The sequence below is a fragment of the Pipistrellus kuhlii genome, unplaced genomic scaffold (assembly GCF_014108245.1).
Source record: "Pipistrellus kuhlii isolate mPipKuh1 unplaced genomic scaffold, mPipKuh1.p scaffold_m20_p_13, whole genome shotgun sequence".
NCBI lineage: Eukaryota > Metazoa > Chordata > Mammalia > Chiroptera > Vespertilionidae > Pipistrellus > Pipistrellus kuhlii.
In genome coordinates this window covers 25,810,895-25,837,664 of record NW_023425438.1, presented here as the reverse complement: position 1 = coordinate 25,837,664, position 26,770 = coordinate 25,810,895, and the positions used below count along the sequence as shown (strand labels likewise).

Below are 26,770 nucleotides of genomic sequence, written 5' to 3'. Positions count from 1 at the left end.
TCCCTGTCTCCGGGTCTGTTCTTGTTCATCAGTCTATGTTGTTCATCATTTCCTCTAGATGAGTGAGCTCATGTGATACTAGAAATACACTTAAATGAACCGAAAATGAGACAAGCAATAATGGTTATGCTGAGAGGCAAATGAATCAGTCTGTTGTGAGTTTCTTTCTGAGCCAACAGTTCTTTTGAGTCCCAATTTCTATGTCAAACAGTTCCTTATGTGTACATGTCAGCAATGATATTTCAGTTCCAGTCTGTGTTTCTTTTATTAGGTTTTAAACTTGTGTATCATCGTATGTAATTTATCAATTATATTTCTGTGGTCTTCACTGTGAGAATAGTGCCTTCCACATGAAATTTTTGTCTGTTTTATTAACGATCCATCATTTGTTCTGACATAGCTGAGATTCTCTTTTAGATAGGTATTGCTAATGTCTGTCTGCAGGGTGGAAATGGGTAGAGAGTAGAGGTTTGGGATAGGTTTAGCATCAAAATAGGAGAGTGATTTTTTTTTCATTATTTAAAATTCCATTTCATAATATTTGTCCTTTTCTATACATGTTTTTATTTTCTCCTCTAGCTATCAGATTTCCATTTATTTAGTATCTTCCCATCAGCAGCATTGTAAATAGGAATGAATGAGTCACCATCTATTGCATAGATTCGAGTTAAAGGAGAAACTGATCACATGATAGGACACTCATATTCTGGAAATATCTGGTAAGTAACCATTAATTTATAGGAGTGTTTCATGTCATACCACAACAAGCTAGTTAAAGAAATAGGGAAGCACCACCTTACCTAAGACCAAGCAACTGACAGCAAAAACATTACACCAAAAGACACTTTCAGGCCTATTGCCAATTCATGGACTTTGCTCATGGAAGAGCCATCAGGTCCTCACTCAAAAGTTATTAAATCCTTCAGACTGGTTTAACAATCTGCAAATTCCCTGCATACAGTAAATTTAAAGTAAGTTAGAATGGGGACTATTGATACAGGCATTGTCAGCAGCAAAAACCAACAACCAAGAGAGAAAATAGAAAAACTACTCAAGTAAAATAAAAATTCAAAACATTAGTTGTCTGGGACCTGTGAGTGTAGGTCAAATATCCCTGCACTTTCTAAGAGCCTCTGAATACAAATGGAATCATGCAAAGATGGTCCTTTGTGACTGGGTTCTTTAACTTTGCATAATGTTTTCAAGGTTCATCCACGGTGTAGCATGTATTGGCACTTCATTCTTTTTTAGTGCCAAAAATATCCCATTGTATGACTTCACCACATTTTATTTATTATTAGTCAATGGACATTTGGGTTATTTCAATTTTGGGGTACTATAAACAACTAGTGTCCCAGTGTGTGGATTCATGCACATTGAAAGGAAACCAATTAGAAGACATATTTTAATATTGCTATTTGAGACTTGCTAATGAAAAGAAAATAGGATTCTACCTAGTCTCCTGTCTATCCACTCCAGGACTTCTGTGAAGATCAAATGAGATGAGGCACGTGAAAATGCTTCACAAACATTTGGCTAAACTTCAAAATGTTTGCACCTGGCTATAAAGCAAATCAGGTTCCTGGGCTGAAGAAACTCCAAGGAGGCTAGTCACTAGGGAAAGGAAGCTGGGCGTTGCTATGTGACGTCATTACCCCAGGCCCACAGTGACTTTTTCCAGACTGGGCTGGGCTGTGGGCTGCATTTTGCACCCTGGGGTCTTGGCAACATTGGCTGCAATTTGGTGGGGTGTCACTCCAGGGTGGTGGTGTGGCTTGTGTTATCCTTGGGGGAAACCGAGTGTTGGTTTGTTGGTGATTGTGTGTTTATTTTTAAATTGCCAGTGCCTGTCATGGCAGCTCCTGCATTGAGCGTCTGCCCCCTGATGGTCACTGTGCATCATAGCTACCAGTTGGATGGACAGACACAGCCTTTTATATATATATATTATATATATAGATGATACCATTCTGCAGATGTAGTTGTTGTTTGCATACTAGCTTATAGATGTGATTAATTTTGCAATACTTATCATTAAGGAGCTTGGTTCGGTGTTAAGTCTATCACTTTCCATAGTGTAGATCAAGCTGGAAGTACACATGTGTGCTTTTGCACATGGGTAATGTTTTGTATGTGTAACCTGCAGTGGGAACCTCAATTATAATACATGGGGAAGGGTGATCTTTCTTTTGTGACCCCTAAATGGGATCATGGTCCATTCTAACCATTTAAGTTCTGATTAGAATAAATCAGAGCAAATAATGTAGAACCTAGCCAGATGGGTATGATTTTTAAAAAGTCCTTTCCTGCAGGACCTAACATTCTAAGAAAAGATAAAATAAATGACTACTAAGTACAAAACAAAACTACCTTGGAGAAAGCTCTTCCTACGTGAGAGGAGGATTGGAACAAACTTTTGAGTGTAATCTTGCAGGACGTTGCAATTCAAAAACCATTAAATTGTGTAAACGTACAATCCCTTCTTTGCCAGACGGAGGAGTTTCCTGATTGTACTCTTGAGGTATTATAAAGTATTTCTAAGGCTGCTGTTAAACTAGAGAATTGTGAATTGGTAGGTTTTCAAATAAATTACTCCAGACCTCAGTCTGGTCTAAAGCTTCCTGTTTTTACAATTAACTCCTCATGTTTCTTTGTTGAGTGTGTGTGTGTGTGTGTGTGTGTGTGTGTAAAACCTAAAGATAGACCAGGAAGCATGTGGGGCCATCTGGCTTTAGAAGGGAATCCAGATTTCTGTGCAGGCTAGCTTCTCAATGTAAACTGGATAAACAATGCTATTGTCATGTACAACTCCTGTGTTAACCTTTCAGTCATCACTGTCCAAAGTGCCCTTGCTTTCTTGTACAGAAAATACTGTATGGGTCTTTCATGTATGAATGAAGCAGGTTGGTCTGTCTTAAGATAAACCCCGCTAGAAGCAGGAACACTTCCATGTTGTTTAGTCAAGCTTCTGAGGGATTACAAAGAAAAGTGAACCTCTCGGGCATTAGGCTGTTCCTTTTTGGTGCCTGCTCTCTCTTGGTCTGCATTTCCAAGTAAAGGGTTGTGATTAAGAAAGAGTCATCCAGAGGAGAAGGAAATAATTGCTAGCAGCCAGAACGATCCAAGGCTTGTGCACTGGCCAGGGCCATATGAGATTTTACTCTCTTTACCAGATAGCAAAGTGTGCTTCGAATGCATCAGAATATTAATTGAAGGGCATTTCTCTTCTCTTCAAAGCGAGAGCCATTCTTCTATAACTGAAGTAACGTAGGAGAGGTTACATTTCAAGTTTTCCCCCCTAAAGATTCTTTATTTGGCTGGGGGTGGCGATAAGAGGGGTCATGATGAGAACAACTTCAACAACCTTTATGGAGCTTTAACTGTACATTGCCATTCCTTTTAACCCTATTGTTATTCCTGCTGTACATTATGAAGAAAGCGAACCACAGGCAGGTTCAGTAAGCTGCCTCGGCATACACAGCTGGTAAGTGTGAGAGCCTGGGTTTGAATTAGGTAGGAAGACAGGCTCAGGCTCTCCACGACCTAATTAAGAAATGGTGCTGCTTCTTAATTAGTGTTATGACAAAACCATTTTTTGCTACTAATTTAAAATACCCTATACGTAATCAAAAGTAGATGTTTGTGTACAAGTTAAGAGTACACTCTGCAAAAACGATTCTATATTTATACTCTTTCTCTGTCAAAAAATTTTTTTTTATATGCCCATTTTCTCTCGGGAAAAAGAAGTCTTTTTGATTTTCCTTTGAAGAGGAACATTTGATTTTGCTGGCGAACTGCTCAAATTACTTTGATGGTTCCAGTCGTGCACAGCATAGAGATTGACGACAAATATGTAATCTATTTATTTGTCACCCGACTTGGATGACTTCCAAATGTTTCTTCTTAGTAGCTCTTAATTTTGTTTGGATTTTTTTTTTTTTTTTAAACGGCCCACTAGTCAAACAAACCGTCTGAAATCACGTTTGCTCCCTTCAAGGGAATACCAACGTGTTGAAAGACAGCTTTTGGCTATGTAGAATCCTGCTCCATTCACTTGCAACTTTGCAGAGACCTCATGCTTTCGTGGGCTGGATTTTTAAAAAGGGATAGAAAACACAAGGAATAAAAATAAAATAAAATAATAAAATAAAATAAAATAAAAAAGTTTGCGGCTCAAGTCCGCCCCCCTTGCTATTTGCTGCAGTGAATTTCCCCATTCCGTGTTGCAGGCAAAAAAAAAAAAAAAAAAAAGAAAGAAAAAAAGCACGCTTCGAAGATCAAATCAAAACTGTCCGAAAAACGCTGTCTGCATCCCTCATGGTGAAAATAAAAAAAATTAAAAAGAGAGAAGAATTTCGTTCCCTTCCCTTCACACATCAAAGAAGGCGCTCGGGGAGGAAATGCACCATAATTAGGCACGAGCGAGCAGACAGCCCCCTTCCTCCGCCTTCCCCATCCCCGCCCCCCAGACCCTGGCACAAATCCGGGGGGCGCGGGCGAGGCGCCGGCCCGCAGCTGCCGCAGCGGGAGCGGGGGCGCGGGCGCGGCCCGGGCGGGGGCGCGCGGGCGGCGGGCGCGCGCAGGCAGCGGTTTTTCTTCTCCCACATCCAGAGGCTGCGCGCGGGCGGGCGGGCGGGCGGGCGGGGCGGGAGCCGGCGGAGGGATCCGGCGCGGAGGGAGCCGCGCTCCTCGCTGGCGGCTGGGCGGGCCGGCGGGCGGCGGGCCGGCTGTGATGCGGCACTGCGGTCCTGCGGCCGGCGCTCCCTCTCCTCCGGAGGGCCGGGCGGAAGGCTAGGCGGGAGCGCGGCGGCGGCGGCGTGGGGCCAGGGCTTCCCAGAGGCGCGCTAAGAAAAAAAGAAATAAAAAAGGGAGGGCGCTGGCGGGGCCCCGCACCCTGGGGGCTGAGAGACACCCCGATTCAAGCCCCCCACCCCGCGGGGAGGGGCAGGGGGCGGCCGGCCGGGGGATGGCGTGTGCTCGGGGGGAAGGGGCGAGCCCTGCCTGCGGTTGGTGAGGGGCTGCGGCCGGAGGCGGAGGAGGAGGCGCCGGTGGGTGGAAGGTGCTGAGCGGGGCGCGGAGGGCGAGCCCGGCAGCCCTCGCCGTGACAGCCGACGTGGTGCCTCCTTGTCGCCCGCCTTGCGGTTAATTCATTGGGGGCGGCTTGGCGGATCGGGCTCCTCCCGGAGCCGGGCCACCTGGACGGGCTTTTTGTCTGGCTGCCCCGGCCCCCTTCCCCTTCCTCCTCCTCCTCCCGATGCCTCTCCCCTGCCCCTCCTCGCCCGGTACGGCATTGCCTGCGCGGCTCGTGGCTGCTGTCGAAGCCACCGCTTCTCGGGGTTTCGGCTCCTTTCCCTGCTGGGGTGTCTTTTTTCCTTTTTCTTCCCCCCCCCCTTTTTTTTTTGAGGTGGGAGAGTGTTTCCCCTCCACGATGGGGTTTTCTTCCCGTGCCAGCATAGACTTTCATTGATTTTTACTTGTGCAGCGTGTAGTGACCGGGTTCCCTAGGCGTATTTTTGTGGTGGTGGTTCCTTTTTTTTTTTTTTCTTCTTCTCTTTCCCCAAATACATGAGCTGTAAAATGGAGAACGAGATTTTTACTCCCCTCCTGGAGCAGTTCATGAGCAGCCCTCTGGTCACTTGGGTAAGTGGGTGTTCTCTCTGGCACCGTTGGTGGCTGCTGCTGCTGCTGCTGCTGCTGCTGCATTATCTGTGGCCGCAGAGATGGAGGTGGGCACTCCGTGCCGTGATGATCCTTCTGTTCCAGGTCAAAACGTTCGGACCGCTGGCTGCAGGAAACGGGACCAACCTGGAGGAATATGTGGCTCTGGTGGATGGGGTGTTCTTGAACCAGGTCATGCTCCACATGTAAGTGTTCTTTTCTTTTTCTTTTCCTTTTCTAGGCAACTTGTGTTGTTTGGAAAATTACATGCTGTGAACTTTAGAGATTTTTATGATGTAAGCTCCTCATTTGATTCTTTGGCCAGAAAAAAAGAGAAAAGAAAGAAAAAAGTCAGGCATCTTAACACAATTGGACCTTGAAAGGAGGGATGATCTGACATGCCCAGCCTATTGGATCACAACCCAGAGATTCAGATTGGGAGACTTTAGTTTTTCATTCTGTAAACCATGTATTGGCACCTAATTGTCTTCAGTGCTGGAATTCAAGCCACATTGTGTCCCTCTGATAATTTGGTAAAATGAGAGAAAGAGAATAAGAATAGTTTCCTATGGGGAGGAGGGATGAAGGGAGGAAGCCCTTACTGGGAAGTTATGTGCAATTGATGCAGAAGTGTTTATTAACCTTTGTGTTTAAAAATAAATGTCACAGAATTTGAAAGTAGTGAAGTAATAACAGATTGCAGAAGAAAGAAAGAATTTCAAACAATAGTTCTGATTGGTGGGGGAACTGTTGCTGTAGCAAACAATTTAAATGCTACTAAATCTGAGTAGATGATTTATTGTGTGAATTATTAGATTAATATTTGGGGGGAATCGCTTAGCTAATAGAGCTAGTTTTGAAATTCAGGTAACCGAAATCTTGATGACAACTAGGTAATGATGTGGGCATATCTTCCTTTGTCTTTTATGTTTATGATATTTGGTTTGTGTTAAGTAGGAACATTTTTGAGATGGGAATTGGATATTGAAATCATATTGGTAGCTGGATCTGTGAAATAAAAACTTCAGTTTTATCATTGTGGCTTATGTGTGTTGTGTGTACATCAGTGGAGGCTCTGAAACTGAATTTTACAGTTGTGTTCAAAATAATGGATATTTGCCTTATTTCTCTTGAATAGACTCTGATTACAGGAGTAGTTTGGAACTTATAATTTAAAAATATTCTAATCTTTTGTTATGTAAGAATCTCATGCATTATTAATAAATGTTACTAGAGAATAAGTCTACTATTGCTAGACTTAATAACCTAACAGAAGGTATCAATTCTGTATTTTATTGGAAATTTTTTTTTTTAGATTTTTCTATTTAAAAGAGAGTTAAAAATCACCTCCATAAATAATTGTTCCAGTGGTAACTTCTCAGTCTGTGTGTTCAAAGAGTTTGCGTGCTGTTTTTAATGTACGTGTTGATCCAACATAAGTATCATAGTAGTACATGCTTTCCAAGTGTTCTATTTGTATAGTCACCCAAAGAAATATGTGTGTTATCTAAATGTGTGTGCACATACATTTTTTTTTCTTAAGAAAGGTAAAAAGCATGTGGGCATTACTTATTTCCAGGTTTAGTAAATATACTTTTGGCGGCTCTCCTATGGAACTATTTTTTTTTGTCTTTGAAATACCCCACTATTTCCTAAGCAAAATGGTAGACTAATTAAATTGACTTCTATTTTAAGGAACACACATGACAGGAAGGGTAGCCATTATAGTAGATCCTTAGAACTTGTTCTCCAGTTTCTTTTTGGCTTTTTTTTTAAGACAGAATAATTTGAATTTGTATGCTGACCTCTTAAAAAAATAGGTGTGTTTACAAAAATAGGAAAATACATTACTTAAGTTTTCCACTTTAATAGTTTTTATTTAAATGATTCTTTTTCCAAAAAGAAATCTAGTTTATTTTGGAGTCCTAAATAGTTAGCAGAGATGCTAACAACACGTTAGCTTGTTTCCACTTTGAGTACAGTTAAAAATATGTATGCATATTTTGAAAGTAATGGTGTTCCAACACAGTGGCTGCCAAGTTGTTTTTGAGGGAGAACCTCAGATCTGCTTCTGTTTTCAGTTCCACCTCTCAGTTTCTTTAAAAGTTTTTACAGTGTCCTAATTCTGTTCTGAATGACCTATATTAATTAAAGGAAAAGAAAATTAAGGAAAAAAGTATGCTTTAGCTTTTTAAAAATAATTTGCTAAAATAAGATCAACACAAACTCAATACCCAATAGGGTAATAAAATATACATTGTTTTAAAAGCCATATTTTGCTCATTTTGAAATCACTAAGATTTCTGTGAAGCACTTTACTTAAATTATTGTTTGATTTAATGTACTGTATTAAATTGTCAGTTGAAATTGTACTTGGTAAGTTAAACTAAAAGTTAGCCTTTGTCTAAGTAATTTCTACATGACATTTGGTTAATAGAATTTGCCAGTAAGAATCCTTTGTAAATGAATCTTTATTTTTCTTTGTTTCTTGTGCTTAGAGTTCGTTGAGCTTCTTGGATCTGTTTGATTTTGTAGTTTTTATCAAATTTGAAAAAGTTTTGGCCATTACACACACACACACTCACACACACACACTCTTTATTTTTGTCCCCTTTTTCCTTGGGAAATCCAATTACATGTATATCAGGCTGCTTGATGCTCACTGATGTTCTGTTCACGTTTTTCCCAGTCTTCTCTGTTTCAGTTGGATAATATTGCTGTGTCTCCAAGTTCATTGATCTTTTTTCTATAATGTGTAATGTGCTGTTATTCCCATCCAGCATATTTTTTTTTATTTCAGATGTGGTTTTATCTCTAGAAATGCAGTCTTTTTTAAAAAAAGTCTTCCACATCTATAGCTTTTATACTCTTCTCTTTTTCCAGCTTCTTGAACATATACTAGTAGAATTCAGGTATAACTGGCTGGATGTACAGGTCCACAATTCAATCTGTGTCATTTCTGGGTTGGTTTTGATAAATTTTTCTTTTTATGGATAGTGTTTTCTTGCTCTTGCATGCCTGGTAATTTTTGATTGGATGTCAGGCATTTGGAATTTTGCCTTGTTGGGTGCTGGATATTTTTGTATTCCATTAAACATTCCTGAGCTTTTGTATTCCATTAAATATCTGGGATACAATTAACCTGGAAACAGTTTGATCTTTTCAGATCTTGCTTTTAAGTTGTGTTAGGCAGTTCCACTGTTGCACTATTGAGGCAAAACTCTGCTTAGTACTCTTAACTTTTGGAAACAAGAAATATTCCTGGACTTGTGTGAGCTCTTAGGTGGTGTTCCTTCTAATCCTTGTTAGTTCTATCACTGTCCTTGGGTAGTTTACTCAAATATGTACTGATAAGTACTCAGCTGGAAACTTGAGGGGTCCCTGGATCTGTTGTGCAGCTCTCTCTCACTACTCTGCCTTGTAGATAATCATCACCTTGCTGCCTCCAGACTAAATTATGTCTCCTCAACTCAGGGAGACCACTGTGCTGCTTGGGTTCCCCCTCCCTGTTCTGTGGCCTAGATGTTCTTTCGAGGCAGTAAAGTAAGCTAGGGCAGTTGTTTGTTTTCACCTATCAGAAATCTTTTTTGTTGCCTGATGTCCATTGTCTTGAAAAAATGCTTTCTGTATTTTGTCTTTTTCTTTTTTCCCCCACAGTTGTTTCAGGCAGGAGGGTAAATTTGGTTCCAGTTATTCCATCTTGGTCAGAAGTGGAAATCTGTTTATATACTTACTAGAGGCCCGATGCACAAAATTTGTGCAAGAGTAGGCCTTCCTTCCTGGCTGCAGGCACTGGCTTCCCTCTGGCACCTGGGACCGGGCTTCCTTCCGCCGCTGACAGGCACCCGGGCTTCCCTCTGGCCACAGGCAGGCACCTGGGACCCAGTCGTCCCTCGCAGCTCCGGCTTTGTCTGGAAGGATGTCCAGTCTAATTAGCATATTACACTTTTATTATTATTATAGATAATTACATTTTTGCCCTGCCACTGTTGTATTTCTGCTTTCAGATGTGGCATAGAATTTTGTTATAGGAGCCTTATGGTAGAACTTTATTTTCATGTAAAGTCAGTGAATAGTAAGAATATTGACTAATTTAGTGACTAGATTTGCCATTTTGGACCTAGAATCTGAAATAAAATAGTTGCTTTTTTTCATGCCAGTTTACTGCCTGCCTTATAATTTTGGAGTCTTTTCACTGACTTGGGATTCACTATATTCAGAGATGAATCCGGGATTTCATTAAGTAGTTCCTTGAATCAAAGAATCTCTGTAAGAGCTTGAGACATGGTGTCAGTCCTCTTTAACGAATGGGAAGAGGAAGCTATTTAGAGATCTGGAATGATGGGCCAGCTCTTCTGCATGCTGCAGGGCATTTTCCTACTTAAACTGAGTGAAAAAAAATTCTCAGCGCTAGTTACATACATAGGGCTCAGTGACAGTGAAGTAGAAATAATCGCTTTTCTGTTTGAGATGTCATTCAGTTCTGTAACCAGTTTTGAATGTTACTTTCTATGAATTTTAAGGAATTTGTGACAGTAGTTAATTTCATAATTTTAATGTTCACAGAGTATGCTATTTTACCTTACCTAAGCGGTTGGATATATTAAGGTTTTAAGGATGACAAAATTGTTATTAGTATTAAAAAAATATTTGGAATTGCTCTATGATTCAATTCCATTAGATAGCAATAGAGATCTATACTTAAAATACTTAGTAGATATGATATACTGGTTATGGCTTTTCTTCTTTTAGATCTTGATTTTGAAGGGTCTTTAAAAGTCATCTACTGTGAAAACAACTTTTTTTAAAATTTAAATTCTTTATTGTTTGAAGTATTACATGAGTCTCCTTTTCTCCCAATGACCCCTCCCTGGTCTCCCCTACCCCCCAGCACATGCCCTCACCCCTCTACTATCTGTTACCATTGCTAATGCTCATATGCATGCATACAAGTCCTTTGGTGAGGGGGCAAGAGATCAACGAAAACATCTTTTATAATTTTTATTTATTTATTTATTTATTTATTTATTTTTTATTGACGTTAGAGAGAGAGAAGGGAGAGAGAAAGAGGGATGTGAAAGAGAAACATCAATCCTATCTACACCATAATTGGATATTGAACCTACAACCTAGGTATGTGCCCTGACTGGGAAGGGTACCTGCAGCCTTTTGGTGCGTGGGACAGCAACCACCTGAGCCAGCCAGCTAGGGCTGTGAAAACCATTTTTAATTAAATCCCTGACACATGATCATCCAACTTCTGTTTTAAGTATTTCCTGAGAAGCAGTTTCATAAAGTGTACTAGCTATAAGTAACCATTTAGAGGAAGTTGACTGAGAAATGTTCCTTAGGGTCTATCAATGCTTATGTTTAAAAAGTAGATTTTGCCCTGGCCGGTTTGGCTCTGTGCATAGAGGATCCTGGGATCGATTTTGGTCAAGGGCACGTACCAAAGGCTCCTTCCCAGCCAGGGCCCTCGTTGGGGCATGTGCAGGAGGCAACCAATCAATATGTTTCTCTCACATCAATATTTCTCTGTTTTTCCCTCTCTCTTTCACTCTTTCTAAAAATTAATGGAGCCAAAACCGGTTTGGCTCAGTGGATAGAGCGTCGGTCTGCAGACTGAAGGGTCCCAGGTTCGATTCTGGTCAGGGACATGTACCTTGGGTTGCGGGCACATCCCCAGTAGGGGTTGTGCAAGAGGCAGCTGATCGATTGATTCTCTCTCATTGATGTTTTTAACTCTCTATTCCTCTCTCTTCCTCTCTGTAAAAAATCAATAAAATATATTTTTTAAAAAGAGTTAAAAATCAATGGAAAAATATTCTCGAGTGAGGATTTAAAAAAAATAAAGTAGATTGTACTATCTCTATGACTATAATAACACTAAAAGGACTTCTAAAATATATATAGGTTGTCTTACCAAGTATGGCATTGATTCAGAATTTTGATATGGTCACTCTGAGGTTTTCTCATTGGACCTTTTGGTTTTTGTTGCTTCTTTAAAATCACACTCATGATGTAGTCAGAGTTGATATTTCCAAAGTTGATATTTCCAAGTTTTGTGACTTACCTCCCACATATTTCTCAGATGTGTCCCTGACTCTTGGATTAATGCTGAAGCCTCTAACAGACGAGATAATAATGATCACAGGTGAGAAGACAGTTGAAAGGAGTAAGTTCACATGATCACAGACGAGCGAAAAATTAAAGGGAATCTTCTTACCTTTGTCCCCTTACTCCTTTCAGCTTGTCTTCTCATCTGTGATCCTGTGAACTTTCTAAAACACTTACCCTTAAGATGATTCCATAGCTTCTGCTTTGAGAGTAAACATTGTATAAGCTTCCAGTCTCCTCCGAGATCTGGCTGACGCCTACTTCTCTAGCTTTATTTTTGCATAGTACCACTCCTCAGTGCATAGCCTGCAATTATGCACATTTATAGTTCCCAAAGATAAGCTGTATTCTCAAAGGTTTCTGTGCCTTTCTCTACATTCTTCCCGTTCTCAGAACACTTTCTTACCTCCTCACTGTTACTTTCCTAACTGACGCTGCTAACTTACCATCACTGCTTCTCTGCTGTTCCCTGGCCCGTCCTAAGCTTAGTACTCCAACTTGTGCTTCTGTCAAACCCTAAATATACAATACTTCGGTAACAGTATTTATCTCATTGTATTGCAGTTCTTGGTATGTTTGACTCTGTTGACTACTTGTGAATTTCTGGAAGGTAGGGGCATATCTTTCATCTCTTTCTTCCTAGCATAGTGCCTAATACACAGTAGGTTCTTGATACACTTCTGTTGTATGAATGAATAATAGAGAGGGTATATGGTAAAGTGGAATGAATTTGGGCTTTGAGTCAGACAGATGTGTGTTCATTTCTCACTGCTACTTATTAGTGTGTGATCTTAAACAATTTAGTTATTATCTTCAAATCTTAAGTTTCTATATCTTTAAGATGGGGGATAGTGTTTCCTTCCTGGAGTAGACATAATCTGTACTAAGGAAGGGATAGTATCTTTTTTCTGTTTTGTTCACCATGGTACCCGCAGGGCTGGTTACTGTCATTAGTATTATACTGTGCTCTACCATACCTACTTATTTACATTTCTTCAAACAAGTCATGATCATTCACATTTTAATTTTTTTTTTATCATCTCTATTGTCATCACTTATATATAGCTAGCTGTATGATCTTTATCAAGTTACTTAACTATTCAATTTCCTCCTTTATAAACAATGTAAAAAGAATCTTTGGGTTATTATGAGAAATCAATAGGATAATTTGTGCATAGTGCTTAGCATATAGCAAGTGTTCATCAAATGTCAGCTGTTGATGTATTTATTGTTTTATTTCTATAATAAAAATGAGTTTTTTCTAGATTGCCCTTGACCTCTCCTTTTTTTTTAATGCTCACCCAAGGATATGTTTATTGATTTTAGAAAGAAAGGAAGAGGGAGGGAGAAAAGAGAGAGGGAGAGCGAGAAAGAGAGAAACATGATGAGAGAAAGAAAAAAAAAACATCAGTTATTGCCTCCTGTATGTGCCCTGACCAAGAATCGAACCCACAGACTTTCCGTGTTCTGGACAATGCTCCAGCCAATTGAGCCACCTGGCCAGAACCCTCCCAGTTTTTTTTTGCCTTGCAAATTATCTCTATTCTTTTGTGTTGTTAATCCTCACTCAAAGATATTTTTTCCATAGATATTTTTAGAGTGGAAGGGAGGGGCAGAGACAGAGAAAGAAACATTGATGTGAGAGAGACACATTGATTGGTTGCCTCCTGCACGTGCCCCAACTGGGACTGGGGATTGAGCCTGCAATCAAGGTTTATGCCCTAAATTGGAATTGAACCCTCCACCCTTCAGCCTATAGGCTGATGCTCTAACCATTGAGCAAACTGGGTAGAGCTCTACTCTTCTTTAACACCCTGTTAAGTCCATTGGGAGAGTTAATTGTTCTTTCCTTGATGATCCCATATCTACCTTCACTAAATTGTTAAAGTAATATGACTACTGTGAAACATTTAGAAGCTAGAAATTTTATGTTGCATATCACCACCACCTAGCATAGATTGTTTATAATAATAAACGTGTAATATGCTAATTATACCAGATGTCCTTCTGATGACCTTCCAGACAAAGCTGGGGTTATGAGGGAAGCCTGGGTCCCAGTTGCTGGAGGAAAGCCGGGCAGGCAGCCAGAGGAAGGAAGGCGTACCCTTGCACGAATTCTGTGCATCGGGCCTCTAGTGTATGTCATAAGATTCTAGTAAATGTCAAAGGAATGAATGAAGGCATTTGTAATTTTACTCATTCAATTTGAAAATTTGAAAACACTCTAATATAGGATTTAATTTTTAGTTTGTCTTCCATTTCTCTCTCTCTCTTTTATTTATTTATTTATTTTTGTCTCTTAATTACCTTTATTGGCTATTTTCTCCACCTGTGTTATGTCTTTCTTGAGGTGAGGTAAGAATAAGTCATAGTCCATGATTTTGTCTGGTATTGGAATAACTTAGTTCCTTCAGTTTGATTTCTAGTAACTTTCCTGATGAAGTCCAACATACTGTCCATAGACTTCAAGAGCATATAGTGAATATCTGCTTCTTAAAGGTTCTAAACCAGGCTAACAAATTGGTAAATATGTTCTGGTCTTTTATCTTGATATATATACCTTTATAATGACTTAAAATGAAAGGCTCAGATTTATAATTTGTGGAATTTAGAATTCATAAGCTCACAGTTTTATATCCTCCTATTGTCCCTGGTTCTGTCTGGCCCCACAGAGAGGTTTTATGTGCATGCCTGTGGGCATCCTGCATGCATGACTGCAGTCCAAGCTCTTGCACTCCCTCCTCCAAACAACTGCTTCTCAGCCTAAGGGCGTACACGTCTGTCACACAGTCCATTCTTAGAACAGACGTGGGAAAGAGGTCCTGAAATTAGGTTAGAGATATTTGGGCAAGAACTTCCAGGTTTCCTGATAATTGCAGTGTCATCCAGAAGGGGCATGTATGGGTGCATCCTCTTGTTTCCTGGACTGTTTGCCCCGTGGTGAGGGACATGGTCTGAGGAGGGCCAGAGTGGGACTCAGGGCACAGACCTTTTTGCCAGGATCTAAATACAGTATTCAGTGAGAAGAATGAAGGGGTGGTTCATTCAAATATCTATTCAGTAAATCGTTTCTGCGGACTTACTTTATGACAGACTATCTGCTAGGTACTGGGCATATGATACTGAATAAGGTATAGTCTTTACCCACTCGTAAGGGGGTTGAACAAATGGCAGTGTGATGTGTGTGCAGTGTGACACAATTATGGACTTGATCCATGCTGGCATAAAAAGAAGTGATTATTTACATGAGGAAAGGCTTCTTTGAAGAGGGAACATTGGAACTGGGACATGAAAGTTTGAGTAGGAGCAATCAGGTGAATAAGAGTCATAAACAATGAGAGTAGGGGGAAGGACATTGTAAGCTAAGAAAGTAGCATAAAGATATGAATAAAAATGGTTGAATTGCCCTGGCTGGTTTGGCTCAGTGGGTAGAGCGTTAGCCTCTGGACTGAAGGGTCCCGGGTTCAATTCCGAGCAAGGGCACATGTTCGGGTTGCAGGCTCGATCCCCAGTTGGGGTGTGCAGGAGGCAGCCAATCAGTGATTCTCTCTCGTCATTGATGTTTCTATCTCTCTCTCCCTCTCCCTTCCTCTCTGAAATCAATAAAAATTATATTTTTAAAAACTCTCTTCCTCTTTTAAAAAAATATATTTATTGATTTCAGAGAGAAAGGGTGAAGAAAAGAGAGAGAGAGAGAGAGAGAGAGAGAGAGAGAGAGAGAGAGAGAGAGACATCAGTGATGAGAGAGAATCATTGATCGGCTGCCTACCACACACCCCCTACTGGGAATTGAACCCACAATCTGGGCATGTGACCTTGGCTGGAATCTAACCTGGGACCCTTCAGTCCACTGGCCGAGCCCAGGGCAAACCTCTCTTCTTTAAAAAAAAAAAAAAAATTTAAAAAAAAATGGTTGAATACTGTAGGGTATTTTGTATGGCCAAAGCAGAGACTGTATACTTTTTGCACTTGGGAAATGCATTTGAAGAGGTGGGGAGTGGAAGATACCATGTAGGTAGATACCATGTTTAAAAGATTAGATTTTTTTTTTCCTCGTGTGGAGACATGTATTAATTCACATTCTCACTGGAGAAATACAACCAATAAGGTGTGTGTGTGTGTGTGTGTGTGTGTGAGAGAGAGAGAGAGAATGTACACACAAGAAGGGAAGAGAGGGGGAGAGGGAGAGAAGGAAGGTAGAGGGGGAAGTAGTTTGGTGTTAAGAAATTAGCTCATGAAGGCTTGGCTGACTACTCCAAAATCTCAGGGTAGGCAGGCAGGCTGGAGACTCAGGGAAAGATTGTATTCAGCTAACGTCAGTTTGGTAGCAGGTCTGTACTGTACTGTACTGTACTGTACTACTGTTAAGGCCTTCAGATGATTGGATGAGGTCCATTCACCTTATCTACCCAAAATCCATTGATTTAAATGTTAATCTTATTAAAAACACATTCATAGAACATTCACAATGGCCCAGCCAAGTTATACAGAAAATTAACCATCAGAACTAGAATTTCTTAAACTGGACCCACAGATATTCATGGGACTGTTAACTTTAGGAATGTTGGTTTTTGTGTTTTCATTTAGTAAGTTATTTTTCAAGAGGTAATAACAAAATTCTTTTGCAGCAATAATTTATATTTGAAAGTATTTTTCATATCCTAAGACTAGTTTCGTAGGCTGCTTTCTCAGACTGGGCCCATGGACAGTTCCTCATAGATTTTTGATAATGTTCTTTCCTTAAAAGGTGTCACTGCCTTCCTCTAGCTTGGAAAACAGTAATATAGGTTATATAAATCATAGATAGAATTGAAACAAAAGGTATTTGCATTTTAGAAGGATTGATGTTGGTGCTGACGAGGGTCAGAACAGAAATAAAGACAGAATTGATGTATTAGTGATATGGAAGAGAGATAACACTGAAATGATGGGATTTGGCTACCAGTTGGATTTGGAGAATGAGAGCGATAAGGCTAGGGTCATTATCAAGCTTTTTACTTGGGTGGAGAGTAGATGGGCATTGCCTTTTGTAAGACATTACAGGTGACTTAAAAGTTGAGGGGAGGGGAAGTGCAGAAAAGAAGTTCTGAGTGTATTTTGGATGGTTTGGTGAACGTGAGAAATACCTTCTGTGGGCAGGTGGAAATATAGGTCTGGTACTCAGGGAGAACCTAGAAAAGAGATAGAAATATGGGAATTAGCTTTTTAATTTGTAACAGAAGCTAAGGACATGGATGTTAGGGGAAAAATGTAGATGAGGGCCAGTGACAGTTCCTAGGAAACAGCAACATTAAAAGGTTGGAGGTTTAAGGAAAGTGGAAAATTACACAAAGCTGCTGGGAGGAATCACAAAAGGAGTCAGTTATAGATGAATACAAGTATTGTCATGCCAGGCTGATGACCTGAGACTTGGAAACCACACATTTGTAGTGGAGCCAATTAGCATGGTTTGAATAACATATTCAGTATCGCTTAGCCGCTCAGAAACTGACAAAGATATCTTGTAGAGTTTATTCAGAATTGGGGACTGATATGTATAATAGATGAGGCGGGATATTCTCAGGTGCGTAGTTGAAATGAACAGAGTCTGAGCATTAAAGTGAGGAGGAAAGTTGGAGTCAGCAGAGGTTCTGGTAAAGATGAAGGAAAGCTAAGGATGAAGGAATGGGATAGTTTGAGGTCAGGGGATTTTTAGAATTTGATATTTTTGGAGATTGCAATTCTGAGTGGTGATTGAGGGCCAAGGTTTGACGATGCTAATGGGTTGATAAAATGGAATAGAGTGAAAAATAACTAAAGTAGAGAAGGAATTTACTTTCTTATTCTTTATGTAGCTGTAATCTCTTGATTGCCACTAGAGATAGAAATTAGTATTTTGAATTAAAATAGAAAATGGGAAAATAAATAGCTAATAAAAAAGTTTAATAGTAATGTTAATTGTAACTTTTTATTTTAGTATAATCCTTATATTAAAATCAAACTAGGAATATCTCAGTAGTTTTTTAGAAAGGTTTTAAAAATATATATTTTATTGATTTTTTTACAGAGAGGAAGAGAGAGGGATAGAGAGTTAGAAACATCGATGAGAGAGAGAGACATCGATCAGCTGCCTCCTGCACACTCCGCGCTGGGGATGTGCCCGTAAATGAGGTACATGCCCTTGACCAGAATCAAACCCGGGACCTTTCAGTCCGCAGGCCGACTCTCTATCCACCAAGCCAAACTGGTTTCGGCTAGAAAGTTTTTTAATGTTACTACTTTCCTAGTGATGGCCAGAAGAAAAATTGAACTTCATATCATTATTGACAACGAACGATACAGATCTTGTTTCCTTTGCCTGGGACTGGGTGGTAAAGGTCCCAATGAAGATGGTTTAGTTTTAGGTATTGAGTCCTAGTCCAAAGTTGTGGAGGATAACCAATAGAGGCAATACTTCAACCCATTTTTTGTTTTTTTTTGTTTTGTTAAAACTGGTTTAGAAAGGTAAATCATAGTAAAATCTCAGTTAATTTGAATGTTCAGAGAAAAGAGTATGAGTTTTCTCATAATTGACAGCTTCAATTTAAGTTTTTCCAACTCCTTGTTTAAAATATGTGCAAATGAACTATATTTCCACTTTTGTAAATAGAATATGCATATGATTCAGAATCTTATAGTATCTAATTTTGTTTTAAACTTAATTTAAGTATTGAGTGTGTATAACTAAGATGAATCATAGTAAATAGTGATTGATCCCAAGCATGTATTTGAGAACAAATCTCTAGTTATTAGCTTGTTTTCTTACCTTTCTTCCTTTATGTTGTATGAATTTTATGTTTTCCTTTGAGGGAGGCAGAGAAGGGGAGAGAGCAAGAGCAAGAGCGAGAGAGAAGGAGAAGGAGAGAGAGATGATAGAGAAACATCGATTAGTTGCCTCCCTCAAATGCCTTGACCAGGAATCAAACCCAAACCTTTTTGGTGTATGGAACTTTTTTTTTTTTTTTTTTTTAATGTAGAGAAATTGATTATGATAAAAGGATTTTCTTATCAAATTTTAAAACTTTCTGGGTACGTTTTTATGACTGTATACATTATTAATTAGATTATACTTTGGAAAATATTTTTAAAAGCTTTTCTTAATTTTAGATGGCTTTATTGCTTCTCAAAAATACAGTGATACTTATCACTGATAAATAATCAGGTGAACTATGTAAATTACCTTAGGACTTTAGGTTAAGAATTCTTAACTCTATTGAATTGATACTATGGGAGTGAAAGCATAAGTCTGTCACTAACTATGGAAAATACCTCATTTATATATCTGCTCAGTTTGAGATTTCTTGAATCTCTAGGACTGACCGGGTCTGGAGCAAATACTTAGAATACTGATTAAAACGAATCTCTGATCCTATTCAGGACAAGGGGTAAAAGTTACATCACAGATTAGTGATGCCTATTGGTGCTAATAACAATCTTTGTTTTAATTATTGGCCATGTGGTTGACCACCGTATGAATGAAGGTTCTGTTACTTTATGAAGGCACTAATTAGCATAATATTAAGTACTCAGGTCTCCATAACAAGAACAGGAATTGATTTGCCAAATATAGTGGTTCACAAAGTGAGGTAACAGGTTGCTGGAGGTGTGCTTGTTTGTCAGGTCAAAATTATTTTCATATTAATATTAATTAAGATGTCATTGACTTTTTTGGCCTGTGCTATAAAAGCATTGATGGTGCAAAGCAAATGTGGATAAAACTGCTGCCATCTTAGTATCAATCAAGGAGTGGAACCGAATTGTATGGGTAGTCACTGTATTCTTCACACAATGTAATTATAGTTAAAAAGAAATCCAGTTGCACTTAAAAATGTCCTTATGAAGCAATAAGTTATTTTATTGAGTTTGATCATTGAGTATATATCTGTAACATTCTGTAGGACAAAATGGAAAGTATACTTTAAAGTTCCAGGCGTCTTCAAACTATGGCCCGCGGGCCACATGCGGCCCGCAGAGGAGTCTGATCCGGCCCGCCAGGTTTTTTGGGCAGTGAGCGCAGCCGAGGTGTTACAGTAGGAATTAGTAGTTCATATAGTCCGGCCCTCCAGCTCTCTGAGGGACCGTGATCTGGCCCCCACTTTAAAAAGTTTGAGGACCCCTGCTTTAAACATTTCTGTTGCATAATGAAGAGTGATGATTATCTCAAGAAAAAAATACTTGTGGTTTTTTAAGTTGCAAGGTGAACAAGTCTATTTTGTGGAACACTATTTTTACTTGAAAGAACTAAAAAACTACAGTTATTCAGATTTGAGCATTGGGCAGACATTTCCTCAAAAATGAACGAAGTGAGTCCTGGCCGGTGTGGCTTAGTCGATTGGAGCACTGTTCTGTACACCAAAAGGTTGAGGGTTCAATTCCTGGTCAGGGTACATACTTAGGTTGCGGGCTAGATCCCCAGTCAGGACACACATGGGAAATCAACCGATCAATGTTTCTCTCACATCAATGTTTCTTTCTCTCCTCCCCACCCCCTAAAATCAGTAAGCATGTCCTTGGGTGAGGGTTTAAAAAAAGATGAACAGCCGAGACCGGTTTGGCTCAGTAGATGGAGCGTTGGCCTGCGGACTGAAGGGTCCCAGGTTTGATTCCAGTCAAGGGCAGGTGCGTTGGTTGCGGGCACATCCCGGTGGGAGGTGTGTAGGAGGCAGCTGATCGATGTTTCTTTCTCATCAATATTTCTAGCTCTCTATCCCTCTCCCTTCCTCTCTGTAGAAAATCAACAAAATATATATGTTTTTAAAAATGAACAAAGTGAGCCTGTCACTTCAAGGAAAACAACATAGTATGTGTTATCAGTGATAAAATTTGAATTATAGAAAACTTGAGCTTAGTATTTTTCAATATTAAAGACCTTTTGGATAAGATATTAACGTGTGGCTCCCCCCCCCCCTTTTTTTTGGTATTGAATAATAAAATGAGCTAAATGTGGAAGATCTCTATATAACTCAATGAACCAATATTTTAAAAATGACTGATGCATAATAAGCAATCATGAATATGCAAAAGATTTATTCAATGTTCCTGAGAGACCAGTAGAAGAAAAGGTCATTGATACAATTTCAGATTCCACATTACAACCAACCTGTAAGAAAGTACTGAATTTGGTAGCATCAAAGAAGAATATCAATAATTATCTGAAAAAGGTTTTAAAATACTCTTCCTTTTTTTTGTAAGTTTTCTTTATGTACTTTGAGCAGAATAGTGTATCATTGCACGTTGAATGCAAAAGCAGATTTAAGACTCCAGATGTCTTCTATTAAACCAAACATTAAAGAGATTTACCCAGTTGTAAAAGAATGTCACTTCCCGCTAAAATAGTTTGTTTTGGGGAAACTATGGTTATTTATCATAAAAATGCTCTAAATGTTAACATACAATGAGTTTGTTATTTTTTATATTTTCAATTAATTTTAATTTTTAATGTAGTAAATATATAGAGATATAACTCACATAAAGAAAAGTTCTTTGGAGTCCTCAGTAAATTTTAAGTGTGAAAAGGGATCCTTAGATCGGAAAATTAGAAATTGCTAACCTGATATTTTAACGGCTCATGTTGGCCTGTTTTAAATGTAAAGTGTAGCTCTTTAGTCATTTTATGCAATTCAGATAAAATCAAGGTTAAGTGTAAGTATAGTATTAGATTTTTATTCTTTTTGTGTCCATTTGCAACATTTATATCAGAACATTAGTTCTGTTTATTAAATCAGTGAATATCACTCCGTACTGCTAACCCAGTCTTAGGCTAACTAGATATCGTAGATATTCTTCAACCCTTGAAAGAGGTAACTTAATGTATCATAAATTATGAGGAAGTATAAGAGGGAGACTGTGTAATTATCTCTATATGGTAATTACATGTCACTTGGAAGAATGTTTGTTCAGTCATTATAAAGATCTAATTAGTAATATATGTGAAAATACTCTGTAAATATATAAAATACTAACATTAGGTTTTGTTGGTCATCATGCATAGTGATTCCATTTGTGAAAAATGGGAGAAATTAAGGTAAAGAGATACTTTATAAAAAATAACAACTCTTCTCCCTGATTATTCTCAAGGCAAAGATATTATAGATACCTTACTATTTAGATAGCCCTAAATGGAGATGATATTTATCCACTTAATTATTTTTCATAAAGCAATCTTCTGGTATAGTTATTTCAAATGTTTCATGCAAATGTTAGTTAATTATGTGCTATCATATAAGGTATCTCAAAAATTAAAAAAAAACACTCTGTGTACAACTAATTTTAAATTAGAGTGGCATGATCAAAAACATGAGCACATGTAGTTGTTAAGCACCAACTCTAAACAGATGGTCCAAGAGGATATATAACAGGTTTACAGTCTGCTTTGAAGAGAAGAAAGCCATTAAAACTATCAGATTTCTGTTTCTCATAGATATTAGTCAATGAATAAGTAAAGACTTAATCCTTGGTTCTAGAAGGACCAAATCTTAGAATATTAGTGTTGTAGAATTGCTAACATTTCCTTCATCTATTACCCTAATTTAAAAATCACTATATACCGTGGTGGGTAATACAATTGCCTGTTTATTGAAATTAATGTGTCTTGTCATAAGTAGGTCATTTATAAATGTGAAATTGCTTGAGGCTCTCTTTTTCTGCCATGTTACATTTAACTTCTGGCTGGACAGATTTGAGCTATATTGCTATGTTATTTGCTTCTATAGTATTTTAAAATTTTTATTTTACAAAAGAAAATGGCCGATTTGAGATTGTTAGTTTGGAAAGAGCTATGTGTAATTAAAAAGGTACTTGCTCATATATCACAAGTATCATTCTGTTGCTCATCTTTCATTTTAGAAAAAGACCTTTCCAAATAGAAATTATCCTTTTTTAAGGTATGTTTTCAAAGGGAATAATCAAAACTTTATTAATTATGACTATTCTGAGTTAATCTTACTTAGTATTTTAATATTGAACATAAAGAAAAGAGAATGTTTAGAATACTTAGTAGACTACAATATCCTTGTAGAGAAGTTTGGAGTTTTATTGTAGTACATACTGTTTACTGTATGTACTGTGACTGTTATTGTATGAAGAAGTAAACCTTAAATTACACGAAGGAATGGAGTGCTTCGGTCTTTATATTTGACAGAATAAATTTTTTATATTTATTTCTTTTTTTCTTTTTTCTTTATTAATTAAGGTATTACATATGTGTCCTTATCCCCTCATTGCTTCCCCACCCCCTTACTCATGCCCTCACCCCCCTGGTGTCTGTGTCCATTGGTTAGGCTTATATGCATACATACAAGTTCTTTGGTTGATCTCTCCCCCCATACACCACCCTCCCCTACTTTCCCTCTGAGGTTTGATGGTCTGATCCATGCTTCTCTGTCTCTGGATCTGTTTTTGTTCATCAGTTTATGTTGTTCATTATACTCCACAAATGAGTGAGATCATGTGATATTTATCTTTCTCTGACTGGCTTATTTCGCTTGCATAATGCTTTCCAGTTTTATTTTCTTATGTTTATGTGCAGTCTCACACATTTTATGACTGAATTTCTAGCATATATATATATATATATATATATATATATATATATATATATATATATATAAATAATGTGCTTCCGCTAAGTAACAGACACAATTACTTATTTTTTCCCTAGAAGTAAATAAGATGACCAGGATTCAAAAACAGAATTTTTGTGGGAGTTTTGTCCCTCTTTTAAAATATATTTTAGCCTGGCCAGATAGCTCATTTGATTAGAATGTCATCTGATTTGATCTCTAGTCAGGGCACATAGAAGAATCAACCAATGAATGCATAAATAAGGGAAACAACAAATCGATGTTTCTCTCTCCTTCTCCCTCTCCCTCTCCCTCTCCTTCTCCCTCTCCCTCTCCCTCTCCCTCTCCCTCTCCCTCTCCCTCTCCCTCCTTCTGCCTTTCTCTTTCTAAAATCAAACATTAAATAAAAATGTTTTACATGATTAAAAGCATTATTTGATACCAAAAGTTTCACAGTGAAGAATAGCAATCCTACTTCCTTTTTTAAAAGCAGTTTCTTCTTTAACTCAGCCCCATATACTATGGTGATAATATGCTTACCCTAGTATTTTTTTTATTTCTCCCTTTTAGACATTATCTATTGACTTCCTGATAATGATAGATGAGATTTTAGCTTTTTAATGCTCATCTCTATTTCTTGCCTTGTTTCTCTAACGTATTGTAAATACAGTTAAATCAGTAATCAGTATTTACATTAGTAAAACAATACAGGATGGGGCAAAAGTAGGTTTGCAATTGTTTATATGAAAAATAATACAGTGATAAATAATAATACAATAATAAACTCGTGTATTCACAACTGTAAACCTATTTTTGCCCCACCCTGTTATGTTTCCTGCCAGGTAGTATATCATTACATTGTTCTTTTTTAAAAAGTACTATTTTTCCTGAAGTTACTCATTTCCTTGATTTACATAATTTTCAGTAAATCTTTTCTTAAATATGCAATTACAGGGTCTCCAAAAAAAATGTACACACACTTTGAAGATTATAAAGTCAGTGTTTATTAATATATAGTTCGATTTCAAAATTTGCAAGAATTTACAGAAATTAATTTTTTTTTGTTAATGCCTGTTTTCAAACTGCTGAACATTCTGGTCTAGGCACTGCTAATAACATGAAGCAATGGAATTTCAAACATCAAGAATCATTTCATTTGGTATTTGTATGCCTTCAATTCATTGACTTGTTGCCAATTTTATACCAGAAACTTTATCTTTTATGTATCTCCATAAAAGTCTAGTGGGACTTTAGGATAAATTTTCTTTGTTCAAAGCTTAGTCTGACTTCACCTATTATTTCAAATCACTTAAACCTGAAAAGGGGTGAAAATTAAGTGAGTTATCAGCTGTTAAAGTGTGCGTACATTTTTTTTTTTTTTTTGGATAACCTTTATTTTTCATAGGAGGGGAGATTAAGACCTTTTAGGCAGCTTCACCTGAGGTTAGTTTCTCTCACATAAAGAAGATCGTATTCTTGGGGTTAAAGGGCTTGTTTTCCAGGATCCTAACATATGTCAGTTTGACCCTAACTCACATTAGGCATGCATCAAATGAGAAACCTAAGCCTTGTAATTGAGAGTTTATTGCTCTCTGGGTCCATGCCTAGAGTGCTTAGCAGTTATGCTGGTATCCAACTCCAGAGAGCTGATAGATAGACTGTGATGTGATATCCAGTGATTCTAAAGAAGTAGGAACTTTCCAGTTCTGTTTGCATGTTGAAATAACTTGTGAATGGTATAGTGTAGATTAGAAACTGAAACTGAGGCTCTGGTATCAGCCTGTTCTTCCAAAAAATTCCACTCTTCTATCAGACTTACTTATGAGTCTACTAGATTATAGAAATCCCCTCAAATTCCATGTAATCATAGCAAAGATTTGTAAATACAAAGCACCACAGTTTTATATGAGAATACTGAAAACTTTATTCTCCTACTTTGAGATCCAGGTGCTGACAGCCAAACAAGGGTACAACTGAAAGTTTGTACCCTTGCCCTGGCTGATTTGGCTCAGTGGTAAGAGTGTCAACTCTTGGACTAAACGTAGGGGTGTCGAACTCAATCAGAGAAGGGGCCAAAATCTAAAATCCAGCCTAAATCGCGGGCCGAATGGTTTACTGAACAGTCATAAACTGTCATTGTGATGGAAACGCAGCGGAGTGCAGTGATGACAGCGCGGTGCGGGCCACATTGCAAGGCCTGGCGAGACGGATTTGGCCCGCAGGCCTTGTGTTTGACACATGTGGACTAAAGGATCACAGATTCGATTCCTGGTCAAGGGCATGTACCTAGGTTGCAGCTTTTATTCCCAGCTATGTGAGAGGGAGGCAACCAATTGATGAGTCTCTCTCAAATCAATGTTTCTCTCTCTCTCTCTCCCTCTCCCTCTCCCTCTCCCTCTTCCTCTCCCTCTTCCTCTCTCTCTCTCCCTCTCCCTCATTCCTTCCCTTCCTCCCTTTCTCCCTGTCTCCTTTCCTCCTTTCTACTCTCTCTAAAAAAAAAAAAAAAAGCCACCCAAAAAAATCAGTGGGAAAAATATCCTTAGGTGAGGATTAACAACAACAAAACAAAAAAAACAAAAAAGAAAGAAAAGAAAATTTGTACCCTTTTACCAACTTCTTTCTAGTCTCTTCACCCCCTTAGCCTCTGGCAACTGCTTTTCTATTTTTTGTTTTTATGAATTTGACTTTTTAAAAATTCCATGTATAAATGAAAACAGAGTATTTTCTTTCTCTGGTTTATTTCATTTGACACAATGTTGTCAGGGTCCATCCATGTTGTCACAAATGCTAGGATTTCCTTCTCTCTTTCTCTCTCTCTCAACATCTCTCTCTCTCTCTCTCTCTCTCTCTCTCTCTATTTCAGAGAGGAAGCGAAAGGGAGAGAGAGATGGAAACATCATGATGAGAGGGAATCGTTGATAGGCTGCCTCCTACATGCCCCCGACTGGGGATTGAGTCCACACCTGGACATATGCCCAACCAGGAATTGAATCAGTGACCTCCTGGTTCCTGAGTTGACACCCAACCACTGAGCCATGCCTGACTGGGCAGGATTTCCTTCTTTCTCATAGCTGAATAATGTGTGTGTGTGTGTGTGTGTATCAGATCTTTATCCATTTATCTGTTGATGTATACTTAAGTTGTTTCCATATCTTGGCTATTGTAAATAATGCTGCTGTGTACCTGCAGAGAATAATTTGAAATCTTGATTTCAACTCCTTTGGAAATATACCCAGAAGTGGGATTGCTGGATTATATGATAGTTCTATTTTTGATTTTATGAGGAACCTCCATAGTGATGGCACCCATTTACATTCCCACCAACAGCACACAAGGGTTCCCTCTTCTCCACATACTCACCAACACTTGTTATCTCTTCTCTCTTGATGTAATTGCCATTGTAATAGGTATAAGGT

General features: G+C 38.5%; 1 protein-coding gene across 8 annotated transcripts in view; it reads left to right on the top strand.

The window, feature by feature from the left end:
* Window positions 1-4,709: 4,709 nt before the first annotated feature.
* The window catches only part of CCDC88A (coiled-coil domain containing 88A), a 99,385-nt gene continuing 77,324 nt past the window's right edge, over window positions 4,710-26,770 (top strand). For 4 of the 8 annotated variants that reach the window (XM_036435344.2, XM_036435346.2, XM_036435343.2 and 1 more), the window contains exons 1-2: window positions 4,710-5,640; window positions 5,764-5,864. In XM_036435344.2, coding sequence (XP_036291237.1) covers window positions 5,566-5,640; window positions 5,764-5,864 — 176 coding nt within the window. In that variant the 5' untranslated portion in view covers window positions 4,710-5,565. Of the gene's footprint in view, window positions 5,641-5,763; window positions 5,865-21,165; window positions 21,177-26,770 lie in introns of those variants that run through there. The other 4 variants (XM_036435350.2, XM_036435348.2, XM_036435349.2 and 1 more) reach the window with 3 other exon arrangements.